General features: G+C 38.0%; 1 protein-coding gene across 1 annotated transcript; it reads right to left on the bottom strand.

The window, feature by feature from the left end:
• Positions 1 to 1,075: 1,075 nt before the first annotated feature.
• Positions 1,076 to 15,244, bottom strand: LOC140152104 (uncharacterized). The gene is made up of 14 exons (XM_072174403.1): positions 14,879 to 15,244; positions 13,679 to 13,757; positions 12,645 to 12,892; positions 12,266 to 12,479; positions 9,862 to 9,946; positions 8,749 to 9,065; positions 8,380 to 8,434; positions 7,997 to 8,176; positions 6,572 to 7,105; positions 5,299 to 5,813; positions 4,409 to 4,599; positions 3,104 to 3,332; positions 2,278 to 2,338; positions 1,076 to 2,007 (listed from the first exon to the last, which is right to left on the bottom strand). The coding sequence occupies exons 2-14, from the start codon at positions 13,748 to 13,750 to the stop codon at positions 1,697 to 1,699; spliced, it is 3,012 nt and encodes a 1,003-aa protein (XP_072030504.1). The 5' UTR covers positions 13,751 to 13,757; positions 14,879 to 15,244; the 3' UTR covers positions 1,076 to 1,696.
• Between the last annotated feature and the right edge of the window lie 1,302 nt (positions 15,245 to 16,546).

Below are 16,546 nucleotides of genomic sequence, written 5' to 3'. Positions count from 1 at the left end.
CACCAAAATATGAGCTGATCCAATATCAGCTGGGCAAGATGATCTGCAGTTCTGGAAGGTGTATAGGTTGTCTTATTGAGTCATGATGAAGTCATTTTGGTTCTTGTATCGGCCACCTGGTGAAGTAAACGTTGCCCTTTTACACTCTTTGTGTTCATGTGTTGCATACTGCTTACTGCTAGCATGTGTAGTGTACAAAATTCCAGGCGCTTTTCCCCACTATTGTTGACTTTTCCAAAACCGTATTTCTTTTTACTCTAGGTCAAATACTATTCCAATATGAAAAGAGTGCATACAAGCTAAATCTTAACAGGTTATCCCATCAGTAAACAGGTTCTTTCACAGACAGAGACTATGATTTGTCCTTCTAGTATAAAATAATTGTGTTTTTCATGTTTTATGCTATCTACCGAAGATAGAATCTGTACACCAGTCATTTCTTTGTCATATTTTGAAATATTTTTAATTGTTCGCATCATTAATGTAACATAAAAAGATCAAGCTATCTTTATTCATGACGCTAAATTTACAATATGCAATTACTCTGTATATATTGTTTATTATATACCTCATATATAGATTCCTGTCATCTGATTGGTTAAAAGTGCAGTCATTGAATTAGCTATGCCCTCCTTTTTAAGAATTACGTAAAACTGAACTATTCCCGGCAATAGTCTTTTAAAAGACTATTCCCGGGCATAGTCATTTTCATGTGCGCCCGATCAAACTCTACGCTGCGATGGCGTGTTCGCATTACGCACTCGGCGCCAACGCGCTGCCTGCCAGTTGCGGTGACGCGATCGGTTCATAACGAAAAAACTTTCTTTGTACATTTTACCATTAGCCTATGAACAATAAAATAGGCCTTTTAACCAATCAGATGACAAAAATCTATATTAATGCGGTATATAAAACAAATATTGACTGCTATGAGGGGCATGGTTAATATTATAGGCCCAAGGTGATCTCAATACCATGCTATGACCCTCGCTGCGCCTCGGGTCATAGCATGGTTTTGAGATCACCTTGGGCCTATAATTTTAACCATGCCCCTCATAGCAGTCAATATTTGTATACTATAAGTATTGAAAAAGCCTTACTGTAGTATATTAACGTATCCCCTCTACAGTCGTTTCCCGGGTTGTATTTTACTGTGGCCATTATCCTGGGTTATACAAAAGCACGGTTTCACGGTAAATGACCAGTGCTCGAGCAGAGATATTGGTCATCCTATCATAAGGCTGGATACATTAGATGGCAGAGTCACCAGTATATTATTCTTTACTACAAATATTTTTTTAAATGCATCTTCACTGATCTCATCTACTCAGGCATGGGAATTTTCAGTTTAAAAACTGAATTCAGCAACTTTATTTAATTTCAGGCTACTAGTATTTTGGTACTTTTTCCTCAATTTCACACACTTTTTCAGGGTTTTTTTTAGGAAAGTGCAGTCTCATGCCTGTCTACTGTGGCTTCCCTGGTTTATGTCGTAATGTGGGCATGATCCTTGTCCACACCGTGGTTTCATGGCTCTGACCAGCGCCCAATCCGAGCAAAGATATTTGTAATGGGATCGCCGTACATCACAGGGCTTGATTACTCAGATGGTAGAGCGCTGGTAACATAAACCTGAGTTCACCGGTCCGAATCCCGCTCTTGACTGATGCGTTTTTCATTTAATATTGTTACCTGTTCAGGTTCTCTGTATAGTGATTAACGTATTGTACGTATTTATTATACATTTCTTTATTATTTCTGTAATTTTGGATGGTTTGGCCTCTTCGGTTTGGGCTTTACTCGTGGTGGTACGCCTGGTTTTTTTCTTGCCGTGTCTGGTTTTACTATTTGCAGAGATCCAGCTTGATAGGTGATGGATGCTACACCTTTCGCCACTTCCGGGTTGCTTCAAAGGTAGTTTGTGTTTTCTGTCTTTGCTAACCACACGGCTATCACTGCCATATGGTACACCTCCATTGTCGTCTATCTTTGCGATGAGATGATGAACTGAAAGAGGAATTTAGATATGGAATGAATGAAAACCTGACTTGGAAATGTTCAAGCCTAGTCCTAACATTGGGGATAATCCAAAAATAATTAAGCCTACACACCCATATACACATTCATCTTTTGCCATGTCATTTTTGTCATATGCGCTGCGCTCTTTATGTATGTAGCGCTATATAAATGCCTCAAATGTATGTATGTATGTATTACAAAAATATTATGCTGTGGATATAAAGCATGGTCACCACTGGTGGTAAGAAGTGAACGTACCTTTTAACGTTTCCTCTGATTGGTTAATATCAGGAGATGTATAGATCGCTGCATCTTGTGGCTAAAATGAGAAAAATGTATTCAAAATGTTATTTTGAAACTTGAACCAGTAATTTGTGTAGAGCCAATAGGCCTACTTAAAAAACTCATACCCAGCCCCACACACGAGGTAATGTCAATTGTCAAACGTTCCTGATACCCGTTTAATACACTTATTTCTGCAATGATATTAATAGTAAAACTTTGTCTCTCCGACTTACACTCCGAGTAGCCAGGAAATGGAAAGGCTACAATACTTGCGCCTTTGTATATCGTTGATAAACAGAGAATTTGTTATGTGTTATTTGTAATTTAATTTCAACATAAAACGTTCTCGACATTATTCGCAAAGGGTTAGACAAGATTGCCAGAAAACGTTTGAATATTCGATTATTAAATGGGTATAATTCTTTGAAAACTTAATGGCAAAACATTCTAACATAATGCAATTTGACGAAATATGTTTGCAAAATGTATTTACAATAACATTTTAACAATATTTTTTTTAATGTAGTTTAGTGTGTTTTCATACAAACCGTTTTGAAACGGTTTAATGGCCTTTATAAAACCCGACATTTAATGTTATTACCGGTAAACTTTTTTACCAAAACCAACATCCAAAATATTGTTGGGTACACGAAGACTCACACCACAACAGAAAAACACGCACCCTACACATTTAAAACGCATTCAATGAAATGTTTATAATTTATACATGCAAACATCTATTTACATCCTATATATATGATTCCGGCTATATAGAGACTCTGTAATGTTGAAGGCTTACCTGCGTGTGGTTCGAGCTTGTGTCTGAAGTGAAACCACCTTCAAATCCATATCCAGAAAAAGAAGTTCTCGTGAGACGTGAGCGTTTGCATAGTTTCGTGGAGCTGATAGAACGAGGGCGAGACACGCCTGTCTCCACCTCGTCAACGGTCGTTGCCGACCTCAATCCTCTCCATCCAGCTCTTTTTAATTCACTTCTAAGTTTGTTGTAATATCCTTCAACTTCATTCCTAAATTTGAAATAAAATGAGATAGGATTAAACAAACTTAGTCACATGGCGACAAAACCCGTTGATCTCTTCCCAATTTATCAAATATTTTGACAAATAACACAATTTTGCCCAAAATAGACTTGCGCGATGCCCTCCGAATTAATGTTACGGTTAAAGGAAGTCTCCGGCAATCACAACATTATATCTTATATGTTAGAAAAATTATTATCAAGCATGAATCACATGCATGTTTTATTTAAAACAAACTCATTATTTTCCGACATTTATAGAACAGTGACGTCATGGTTATTTGTGCTCATTTGTCGTCAGGCTTCATTGAATTATTGGGACGTCATTGCTCTAGACAATTTCGGCGCGGGAATTTGCCGGACACTTCCTTTAAAGCTCGCACCATGGACGAAAGAGATAACAGACCGCGTACCATCAGTCAAAGTCTCCGCCTCATCCGATAATGAGGGCCGATTGTTCCATGAAATGCGACAGACGAGATTGCTACGCAATTACCGCGTAATCGCGAAAGCACACAACGCTCTATCGCGTATACGCGAAGGCACGCAGCGCTGGCGTGATTGTTAGACACAGCACGATCGAACAATCGGCCCTCATGAATATGCGAGAACTGGTAGCATACAATACACGGGGACTTTGACTGGTGGTACGCGCTCTGTCTTATCTTACTCCTCTGTGGCTCGCACAGACTCACCATACGCCTATATATTATCTCGCTCGGGAATGTTCCATGGGACACCCTCGCGAAATCCCTATTGGTTCTGGACCTTTTCAGTTAAACAATTTGCCTTTTCTTTGATAAGAAAAATCGAACTTTTGGAATTTTTTTCATCAATAGGTTTTATTTTATGGTATGCTTTGCAAGAGGGCGCGAGATGGAACAGCCAAATCTTGGCAAAGATAACCAATGGGAAGAAGCGATTTATCGCAAGTCTACCGACCGAATAGGGAGAATAGTAAGATATTGAGAGACGAAACAAGAGAGTGTGAAATTGCGTCCACGTGAACGTCTATCATAAAGTTGGTTTTTTTTAACTTGTGCGAGAATCGTTATTGTCGCTCACCTTGATTGTATTTGCAGATTCAGGAATTCAATTCCATGTTTACTTCTGAGACAGATGATATTTTCATAATGGTTAATTTGGACATCTTTCAATTCATCTAGCCTGATCCGTCGCTTGAAAGTTTTGTCTTGCTCACATTTGTTGTATTCAAGGAATCCGTCGTTAACCTCAAACATTGGATGGTCATTTATCTGTGTCGAGAAAATAAAAGCCACAGATTTATATAGCGCAATTACACTTTACAGAAAGTCGCTGACCACTATGGCCGATGACACACCTTGTAAACCATTTCGCATCATTCAGGGAGAACCATAGTCAGCCTACATTATTTTAACCATCGGAGCCAGGATCTAGAGTTTTCGTATCACGGTTGTTTGATGTATATAGAATTGGCTTCATTATTAACTAAATGCAAACTATAGATGGCGCTATTTATCCTAAATCATATTTCTCTATTTGCAAGAGGTTGGTGATTAATACTGCCATTAAATCAGCTTGAATAGTTGAAACAAGCAACAAGGAAATTTTATAAACATATTTTATCAAACTATAAAAGGAATTATTGGTATTAAAAGCTTGAAAGAGTAATTTCCGGTAACCAAATAGCGCCACCAATTGTGTCATTAATAGGCACATTTCTATCTGAAAAAGCTTTATAAAATGCTATAAAGGTGAATAATTTTGTAAAAGAGGGAAATTAAAGTTGCGAATGACTCAAAAGCATCTGTATACATTAGCATGATATCGCTTTTAGCTGTTTAAGCCTAAAATTTGGATGTACGTTATGTTTTGTTTGAAATCCTAATAAAATGATCCCATCAAACAACCGTGGTATACGGACAAACGAAAGTTTTTAATCGTCGTGCTAAGACCACGTAAAAATTACTCACTGCGTTGCTTGTTGTTTCCTCTACATTATAGCGTTCTATGTAGTGGGTTTCAGATTGGCAGGCCTGAACTTCTTGTGAATCTTCAAGTGCAGCAGATGCTAACACACTCTTTAATCTCGATCCAAAATTGAGCTCTGCGTAGTCGTCATAGGAATGATTGGAACAAGCACCCAATTCAGCGCCCATTACGGGTTTGCGTATGTTCGTTGTGATCATGGGAGATTGTGGGGTATCAGGAATCGGTTGGTAATTGGTGGTCACATCGTTGATAATTAGGTCTTCGTATAAATCACCCTCTTGTTGATTGACAGTTCCAGGGCTTACTGCTTCATAAGAGACATCTTCATCAGTGATCGCTGAATTTGTCATAGAACTACACACACACATCCTTTTCGCTGGAATTGGTGCTTCGGGTTTTGTATCTTTTTGCCCCAGATCTCCGATCGTTTGAATCACGTAAATGTCTTCTTTGTTTTCTTCAGGTGACGAACTCAGGCCATTGCTGCTGCTTCGATCTGGCAAATTTTACATACAAAAGGATTTTTTTCAGATGGAACTAGTTTTGTTAGTAGTTAACTAAATTAGAGTTAGGCCTGCGTAAAATCGTCTGATAGGCAGCCTGTATTAAAATGATAACTTGCCGAAATGAAAACAAATATTAGGCAGTTATTAAGCAGTCTGTTAAGCAGTCTATACAGGCAGTCACTTCAAGTAGTTGAAGGGTATCATATGTATGCGAAATAAAGCTGTAAATAAGCTAAGCAGTCGCTAGACCTTCAATTGGGACTTAATTTAGGCAGTCAAATTTGGACTATTTGAAGCTCTAATTATAGGCAGTCGACCGCCTATTTGAAGCTCTAATTTAGGCATTTCACCTCAAATGAAGCTCTAACTTAGGCAGTCGAACACCTCAAATGAAGCTAATCTAAGCAGTCGTTAACTGTCCTTCAAATCTACCAAATCCTTGACCGCTTGCTTGTTAATCTTTTATTGCCTAAGTAACAAGCCTTCAATTGTCAAATTGGATGTTTATTGAAACCCATGCTGCTTGCAAATTTAACATTGGATCATCTAGAAACTTAAGAATCTAAGAATTTATTGTTTAATGACATTTGATAACATTATTTTTTTTGTCTGGTTTACAATCATTTTGATACAGCCTGTATCACCATAATCTCTTACACATTTTCTATTTTCTTGTCTGTAATTGCCAAGGGTCCTTCCAGATACCCTGACATGTTTTTTGTTTTTTGCACAAAATAATTTTATTTACCTAATTCTTTTAGCCCATCTCTGTACTTGGATTCATCAATATTTAGTTGTATCCCCAGTTTGCCTGTGTGTTCTTGCAAATCCACTAAATCACTCTCTAAGAGAAGTTGTGACAGTTCTTTCGCCAACTGTCCAGACCTGTAGGATTTCCAAAATCTCTCTAAATCTGCTTTGTTGCTGAACTTGAGTTTGAAAACAATCGATCCTGACTGCGTATCCTCGTGCATCGCTCCGTATTTCTCTCTAAATAACATGCCTACCCTGTTTAGGAATGTGTCTTGTAAAGTCTGATTCCGATTCTGTAAAGTCTGATTTTGAGTCTGTAAGCTCTGATTCTGATTTTGTAAGGTCTGGTTCTGTTGACAGAGGTGTGAAACCTGCTCACGATAGGATTGACAATTGGGACAAGAAGCTTCACCTCTGGAACAACCCTCGCTGGACGACTCTCTCTTCAAGTGCTTGAGTAATTTCGATGTTGTCTTCTGCTTCTTCTTCGGAGGACTTTGACTTTTGTCTACTACCTCAGCGGAAAGATCTGTTTTTGCCGTCAGAACATGGAATGAAAAGTACATAAGAGCAGGACGAAGAAGAAAAAAAACTGGAGGTCAAAAATGAAAAGAAGGAGGAGGAAAAAGAGGAAGGGAGGTGGGGAAGATAAAGGAAAAAGTGAAATACTGCCGTATGGAATTATGCCCCAAATGGTCGGTGTTTCTTATACAGGGTGTCCCATAACAAACGGATTCAAAACGTATGTTGTGATATTTTAAAAAGTGTGTTCACCAATCATTCAGTGTTTACATATATGTGAAAGCTACATCTTTTAACTGTCATTTACAAAAAACAACAAAAACAGAGCTTATTTATAAAACTGTATTGACGATATGATCTCGGATGTAAATTTGGTTGCAGGATAAATTTTGCAAGGGCTGTTGACTTCAAGTCACAACGTAGGTTTCCTACTGGTTACTCGTGCACACACGTGCAATGCGTCATTCGATGAAGAGTTTTGAAAGCTTACAAGCGTCCGTTTGTGGCTCAATGTGTCACGATTCTTGAGGTCATATCTTCAAAACTGAGCTCAGGTGTTTTGCAAATGATACTGAACGATTGGTGAAAACAAATTCTAAAATATCACAATATTCGTGAAACGCATGTTTTATGGGACACCTTTATAACTATAAGCTAAATATTAAGCCAAACATTTCGAGAGCAATTTGGACCCTGGTGTCTTAATTTTTAAGGGCCTTTGTTAATGTTTATGGGTCCAAACATAAATGTTGATAAAATGCAATGACAGAATAAGTGATCGAGGAAGCAGCCAAATACAATGACAGTAATGAGAAGATGCCAGTGATATAAGAACATCAGTGAATGAAGATCATTTAATTAATAGCTAAAATTTAATATGTAGCGAATAAATACATACCAAGTTTTATAGTGATAGGATATAAATTCAGGACGCTACTTGCTCCTTGATGAACAGTCATGTTGTCATTACCATTCACGTTGATTTGTGCGTCTTGTTGTTCACTCTTCGTGTTATTCGGCTCAAAGTTGGAAGATTGAGCATGTCTCATTTGCGGGACACCATCTTCCGAACTTGGAACTGTGACAATAGCAAGACATGAAAATTTAAAATTACTTGGAAATTATGGTTCTTAATGTCACTTTAGTATCTTGATTCTATTGCAGCTTTTAAACAAGAAAGAAAAAACACACCGCCATTGTTTATGTAGTTCAGGGATTTTGATCTCAATTAAATTCGGTGTTCATTAAAAGAAAAACGGTTTAATATTTATTATTGTTTACCTCTAGATTCAGGAGCACATGATTGGTTGTTTGTCGAGTTCGTATCCGTAGATGACTAGAAACACAAAAATAAGTTTCATATAAGACATGAGGGGTCATACATTGTCAGTGGGTGTGTAGCAGGTTATGGAAAATTGCATTTGTGTAAGGGAAACAGAGTCTTTGCTTGAAACGTGACAGCATATCAATCTGTTTTATCGTCTTACGCGCTAGAACGTGTAGAACCGGTTAATTTGCTTCGCTAAGCTTTGCTTGCATACAATGTATTTATGAATAATTAATCACTTTCATTGAGTAAGCTGACAAATTCTGGTCCTAAATTTCCGAATAACTATTTTTATCAAACTGATAGAAACACAAGTTACCAACCTGCTTATCTGGTTGTTTGCTGCATTTCTTACAATTCTGGTATACATGGCCATCATTCTCTGCAAGAGAGCCGGTAGATTCTTTCGGCTTTGTGGACGGTGTCATGGTGGTGGTAGATTGTCGCTGGGTTTTCTTTGGAAGTTGTGGACAGGCTTCTTCATGGTTTGGATGTTGAGTCTGCATTTTTACAAGGTCATGGAAATCTTGATACACGTCATTGTGAGCACCGACCAATTTCTTGTTCCTCTGGACCCGGCAACGCCATTCCTCTTCTGTCGTCCCAACATCATGCACGTTGAGATATTCCTTCTGTGGATCTGAAAGGTTGTAAACAAAACGTTTTGTTGACAGCGTTAACCTCACTTAAATTCTATTTCAGACCTTAAACATTCTGACATTTGGTAGAGAGAGAGAGATCAGTGTCTTCATTATTTGTTTGATACCTAAGCATTTGTGCTATTTATAGTAGAACGGCCAATTCATCTTTACAAAATGTGTTATTTTTATGTAAACATAGCATTATGAGATTTTTTGTTTTATTGTACTTCTCGTGTCAACTGCCTGAGTGGCCAGAGGTAAAGACCTGGGCGCATAAATAACGACTGTCAGGATCGTTGGTTGAGTTCCACCCAAGTCGTGGAAACTATTTTTATTTTCATAATGCATGATTGCATTCCGAAATGAGCCACTTGTCGGTAAATCATGTATCGTATCCTAAAATGGCAGTCACAAGTGTAAAATTGTGAAATTAAAAGGTCATAATTTTCAATTGATCGTCGGCTTTTCCTCCCAGCTACATACACTTTAAGAATATTTCATTAGATTTATAAAATTTACTTCGAGGACTGTTAATATAATATCAAAAAATGTGAAAAATATCAAATTTTAATAATTTGTCATAACATTTGTATTATATCGTGAATTTCAAAAAAATTAAAATTATTTGTTGTCAGAAAGACATTCTTCGTATTCAGAATGCAATTCGATATGTCTGATGTGCTCTCATGTCCCACAAAAAATATTGTCGAAACGCTCATTCCAGATCTCTTTATAGATTCTTAGATTAAAGTTGGATTCATTTTATACTTTACGTGAATACTTTACATGCTTTACCAAATTCATCGTCGTATCTATGCTGTGGTCGTGCACAACATGCCCGCGTGTCGTCCCTGGTGGAATCAAATTCTTCGGTCAGCACCTGTGCGTTGCAATAAAAAACAGGTTATCACTCAGCATTGCCTAGTAGCGGTGCTTGCACTAAAATATTGAGACAAATCAAGCTGACACACAAGAAGAATGGTATGTGTTCTATGACGGTGATCACAAGGCTTGGTATCATTTCTCCCCATGTGCATTATTTTTCTTGGGAGGAAGAGGGAAATGCTCAAAACTTTTGTTTTGATATATTATTGGCCTCAATTCAAGAACCACAAATCCTATGGAAATATAAAGCAATTAGGCCTATTGGCTTCCTTGACTCATTTCCTATAAGATCAATAAACTGACTTATTTCCTTTAAGATCAATGTATTAATATTAAGAAGTACATTGTACTGAGTTTCTTTTAGTTACAATGTACATGGTTAAAACTGGACAATCATGGCTTCTACCATGCTACTCGCCTTAAGAGAGTCAGCATTATTAAACGCACGCACTTGAATGTTGTATGATGCTCAAATGTGCAAGGATAACTATTATATCAAGTATAATTATGCTCAATGGTTTGAATACGACAGTGGCGGATCTAGAGCAGTCAGAGGGTGGGGCCAATTTGAGAAAAAAATTATAAAATGTCAAAAATTGCCGCGAAGCTGCCATTGTGTCGCGCTTGCGCGACGCAGGAGGGTGCCTGGGGGGATGTGCCACCTGAGAAGGGAGAAACTTGTGCAAATTGAAGCCATTTGGTGGACCATTTTTGCACTATTATTGTGTAAAATTTAGTTTGAAAAAGCCGAAAATTTGTGAAATGACGATCCAATTGAAGCCATTCGTGCATGAACAAGTTTTCATTGTCATTGTATAAATTATTGCTTTACAGATAAAGTTGTGCAACGCAGAGAGTGTGTTAAGGGGGATATACCCCCTCAGTATACCCCCTCAGAAGTGAGAAACGTTAACAGAATGAAGACCCAATTGAAGCCATTTGGTGGACTATTTTGGCACTATTATTGTGTACAATTTTAGTTTGAAAAAAAACCCGAAAGATTGGGAAATTGCGGCCCAATTGAAGCATTCATAGACAAGTTTCACTGTTATTGTATAAATTATACATAAAGTTGCGCGACGCAGGTGGGTGTCTGAGGGGGATGTCCCGCCCCTCTGAAGTTTGGAAATTTTGCAAAATGAAGGTCTAATTGAAGCCATTTGGTGCATCATTTTGACACTATACGGTATCATTGCTTTAAACAAAACAAAAAAGGGCCCGAACTCAAATTATAAATGAGTGCACTGACACTTTACACGACTTGAGATTCGCAATTAAAGCATGTATGGATCGATGTTGAAGTCAGAATGGATCTAACTGATCTAGTCCTTGACTTCGAAGGCGTTGGCGAGGGCGAGCAATCCCAATGGGCGAAAATCCAGACTGGGATACCTCAGGGTACAGTGCTCGGCCCACTGCTATTTTTAGTCTATATAAATGATCCATATCAATTTGTAAGCGCTCTTTACGACCGTATGACAAAACAGGCGAAAATTTTGGTCAAAAAATGTGCTTGGATAGGTAGTTTTCAACAGATTTACCACATTCGCCTTACGATAACATTGAATTGTGAATTGCGTTATCTGTTGACAGTGTTTTTAGGGGGAAATGTTAGCTTTCGTTTGATATAAAAAATTCTGATTGGATGAAGGGAACACTTGAGGTCTCGACAAAATCCAATCACAGAGGCCTGTTTTCCAGCTAGAAGCTCAAACAGCTCTTACGATGCTATGCACTCAACCGTGTAGTGTAATCAAAGACTGTGTAGAGACAATTCACTGCTTGCTTGGAAGCTCATGGACGAAAATGTGTGCTCAGGTGTATCGAGGTGGAAACTGTGCATAGATGGTTTATAAGAGACCTTTCCATATGTGCCGGAGAACATTACGTCTTCCGTCAGATTATTTGCGGATGTCTGTGTGCTATACAGAACAACATCAACATAATCAATGATGCTAAATCCCTCAGGATGATATTGGCAGGTTATCTGAATGGGAAAAACAAGTGGCTCATGAATTGCAATGCCTAGAAATGATTTCTCCTCATAATTACTGACTCTAGGTCACCCATCAAGACAAGTTATAGTTTGGGAAATTCTATCCTTGAAGTGGAAATATCAGAAGACTTTCCAATTCAAGAAAAGCAAATCTTAATTCTTCGGAAAATAAGTCATAACCAACAATATCAGAGACAAAATAGCAGCACAGCATTGCCCACTCACACCCTCTTTGTGTGATTCCTTGTGGAATGTTGGAGAGTATACCGAAGAAGAAGAAGAAGAATATAAAGAATAATGAAAATGAAGAGATCTTACAGGAGTTGCATTAATTTTGCTCTTTGTATCATCAAGGATGTGTTCACAAAATCCACTGCCACTCCCTATGGGTTCTGACACGACATTCCTGGGCGGTATCCGACCTCTTTTCAGGACATTCCGCGGTTGATTTACAGATCTTGATCTTTGTGGTGTGTTAATACCAGGTGTTAGTGCGTCTATTATTGCATTGTACCAATCTTCCCTCTCATTACTGTGTATGAAGGATAAAGAAAATGTCGCAATCTTAATTCAGATTAATAATATCCAAATTAAAAGTAATGCATTCAAGAAACATTGTGATAACAGGTTGTCGATGCATACCGATACACTGTCCATACCGATACATGAACTCACTTGTTTAATACTTCTGATTTACCTTGTATTAAATCTGAGAAAGATAAGACATTTATTGCTGTTTTCTATGCAGATGTAGTTGTCAAATCTGTGTTTTTCAATAGTAAATGTCGACTCTTTACTAATTTGTTGCAGACTTGTCAATTCTATCCTTTCTTTCAGCTTTGAACCTCTCTTGTTGCCTTCACAACTGTACAAGTTGATTACATGTTTGGAGGTGCTTAAGTTTTCTTGAAGTTCTGCGTAACACTGAGAGGTCTTCCATTCGTCCTAGAAAAGAAGAAAAGTAAAGGTAACAATGACTGATTAAGAAGACTAAAAAAATTTTACAGCCCCGCGGGCCTCATACATTTACACGTAACATTGAAACGCTTCTTTTGTTCCATAATATTTTCACTACGTGCAAGATATATCTTCAACATGCTGAATGGTATTCAGTGTTCCAAATTTAATATTTTAATGACTCGCTTATCAATAAAGCGACACCAATGGTCAATCATTATTTCGTTTCACAATCATTGTTTTCATTTCAAACATTCATTCTTGTTTAATTTCACCCTATATTTCATAGCCCAAACTGGCTAATCTTAACATTTTAAGAATTTTTTGCTCAGACCTATAGCTCTGAGTGAATCAATATGCCTATGTCCTATAATGATTTTCACCCTGTTAATGTTATATTAAGGTTACTTTCGGTTGAAATTACCCCTTCTGTTGATCGATGTTATATTAAGGTTACTTTTGCTCAATGTTACATTAAGGTTACTGTTGGTCAATGTTACATTAAGGTTACTCTTGCTTTCTTGCCCTGCGGACCATTATTGTATTAGAACTCCATTAGTTGCCATGGTTGCAAAAATGGGCGTTTACGACCTCAGCCCTGCTGGGCTTGCGGCCTTGATGTGTTTTCTTGATACTCTCGTCCCTATTCCCTATTTCGGACAGTGGTCGAGGACCAGCCAATGCCTTCTATTATCTTTTCTCAAAGATCAAATCTACTATTAGACGTAGATGAAAGCATTTACGATAACTGCCGAAATCTTGCAATCTTTTTACCTTTAGAATGTGACGCTTTTTCTCAACTTTGACAACAACACCTTCTTTCTTGAGAGTTATGTTGGAAGCCATGAGTTGACTGAAATGTAAATAACATTAATAAAGCAAATGATTAATGTAAAAATCAATTAAACAAAATTGACCAAATTTAGATTTAGAGTGTTATATCATAAGCTTTCCATATTTAGTTGAAAAAGCATTGGAAATCCATGTTCAAGTTCAAGTTCAACTTGAAATCTATGGAAGTAACGGGTCGCTGGTCGAGTCCCATTAAAGCCGCGGAAACTTTTTTGTTTCTTTTCAAAATGCATGATTGCATTCCGAGGGTTCATGCATTCACGTAGGGACGTAGGGTACTATCATAGGGAATCCCGAAATGACATACATGTATGGTGACAGGTTAGAGTATCAATATAATAATCATGAATAATAATCGTGTCTGCGCTACCACCCCTACAACCACTACAGTGGCTTCGCCGGGGGTGCAAGGGGGCAGCTGCACTCTCTAAAATGTAAATTTCCAAAATCGGCGCGCACGCTACACACCCACATCATAAGTCCCAATTATCGCTTGATTACCATATTGCCAATACTACATGCCAATTATTATCAACTTTGTCATATTTTCAAATACACACGTACTCATATCCACATCCTAAACAAACACCACACCCTCCACACAAACACCTGTATCCCACCAGGGATATGATCCCACACAACAGAAGCCAATAAGCACACTGCGTAGTGCACCTTGAAACGGAAAGAGTGCACTACTTTCAACTTTGTCAGATTACCAAATGCACGTACCCACATTACCCCTCCATAATACCCACATGCACACGCCCAATTATACAATTGCCCCCTACAATAAAGGTACAAATACAATATTTTGTTGATACTAACATTCGTATAGTGTTTTCACCTTTTCAATAATTTCTTACAACTCCGTATTACCAATTTTATCACAATAATAAGGCATAAAGCAAGACATAAATAACATTATACATTTTGCCTTATTATAAATTCACAAATAATCATGATAATGATAGCATTGTTCTTCCCAAAATCTATACCGATAAGTGTTACCTTTCCGGAATCTGGTATCGAGTTCAATATGCTGTTCATAACGACTTTCATGATCATATTAAAGTACGGTAAAACATATTCCCGCAAAATTAAGATAATCTGTAAAGAACTTACAACTTGGTAGAGGGTAGTGGCAGTGGGGTTGTAGTTGTTCGTGGCAGTGGTTGTAGTTATGACGGTGGTGCCGGCAGATTGGTCTTTCTCAGCACAGACTGTTCAGCTTTTTTCAGGTATCACAATTCATGCTGCGTTGCAAATTAAAAGTTAACGTTTTCTGGGTAGCTATAATGAACACAACCGAGAATTCCATGTATTACGACATTTGGATATACCGCTCGCTTAAAATGAATGCTCATGGCAGGTACCATTCTATGGCAAATACCAGCCGTGAGGATAAATGCCACCTGAGCTTAATGGATATGGTATCACGCAAGTCTGGAGTACCAAGAAATGAATTTTTACTCTATGCTACCCTCCAGACCTGCAATATCACCTTGGAATTCCCGCAAGAAAAGCCCCAAAACTTCAATAATGTGAATATGAGAGTTTGATTGTCATAATTACAATAGAGTTATTGCATTTTCAACACTCAAGTGCACACAGCTATTCTCCCAAGAATGAATGAATTATGAATCATACCTTTAACTATTGTTGTAATGTCAAGTCAAGTCAAGTATAACAACTTCGTTTGTGCTATTGCGCAAACACGGAAATCCCCACGGAGGGGGTCACTCCCATTGTGGCCTGTACACCCCATCCGCGATAATAAAAACGCGTAAAAAGGGTAGTTTTTCGTTGGTAGTCACGATACGCGAGTATCGTGTTTAGGGTGTCAAAAACATGAAAAATTGGAAAATAGGGTAGCAAAATTGCAATTGCTAATACGCGGAAATGAAATTTATGAAATTTGATGCAAGGAATAAAATCCATGTTTAGGGTGTGAAAACAGGCGCGTGTTACCTGTTTAGGGTATCGTTGTAGCCAAGGGATAAATACTTGTTTAGGGTGCTTTTCAAAAGTTGATTATCGCGGATGGTGTACATACCACAATGGGAGTGACCCCCCTGGGGAAATCCCGTATGCACATAAAACTCCAACATTATTTTTGATGAAATATTCTTTACAACTTTATATAGGATTTCTTGTAATTATTTAAACTTGAAGTATAACTCCCAACTGCAGGCTTGATGTAGGATCTTACTCGTCTAACCCTCTCACGCCGATTAATATGACTCATGTGTTCAAGTATTTGCATCTACAGTCTGTGATTTCAGATACCGTAAAACCTCGTCTATAGTGTTTTTGATGAGAGCTAATACGAAACAAGCGTAAATATACCAATATAATAGATTGGTCATAGAATAATACTTGTTTGTATATGCTTGGATCTGTAATTTATTTACTCAAACTCCATAATGGCGCCTGGAATAATCTAGCTTTCATCAGAAGCACTCTATATGCTTGTAGACGATGTTTTACGATATTACAAACTACGCATTAACAGCAATTAAAAAACTAATAGAAGCTGCTGACCAGAGAGCGATTAACCTCCTTACTGAATCGAGCCCGTGATCTGTACAAGCATATGCGCGGGAAGAGCATTCCACATGCGGGCTATTATAAATGGCTAGAAAATCTGTGATGGCTTACAAGGTTTGACCTTGGTATCTCAATCGCAAGGTCATGGATCTAACACATCTTCGGAGCCTGGGATCTGGGGAAAGAACGTGCTGTAGCTTAGAAGCCTCGTGGTAACACATGCGGTGGATAATGGGTGGCTGC

Source organism: Amphiura filiformis, chromosome 1 (genome assembly GCF_039555335.1).
Source record: "Amphiura filiformis chromosome 1, Afil_fr2py, whole genome shotgun sequence".
Lineage (NCBI taxonomy): Eukaryota > Metazoa > Echinodermata > Ophiuroidea > Amphilepidida > Amphiuridae > Amphiura > Amphiura filiformis.
The sequence above is the reverse complement of the archived record's forward strand: the minus strand, read 5'-3'. Positions and strand labels throughout refer to the sequence as shown.

Bases quoted from the DNA above. Each gene is read 5' to 3' on its own strand.
- LOC140152104 (XM_072174403.1), bottom strand. From the start codon at position 13,750: ATGGCTTCCAACATAACTCTCAAGAAAGAAGGTGTTGTTGTCAAAGTT. The intron at 12,480-12,644 runs GTAAATCAGAAG...CTTCATACACAG, and splicing joins TTTCTCAGATTTAATACAAG to TAATGAGAGGGAAGATTGGT. The intron at 2,008-2,277 runs GTACGTTCACTT...TTCCTCTTTCAG, and splicing joins ATCAGAGGAAACGTTAAAAG to TTCATCATCTCATCGCAAAG.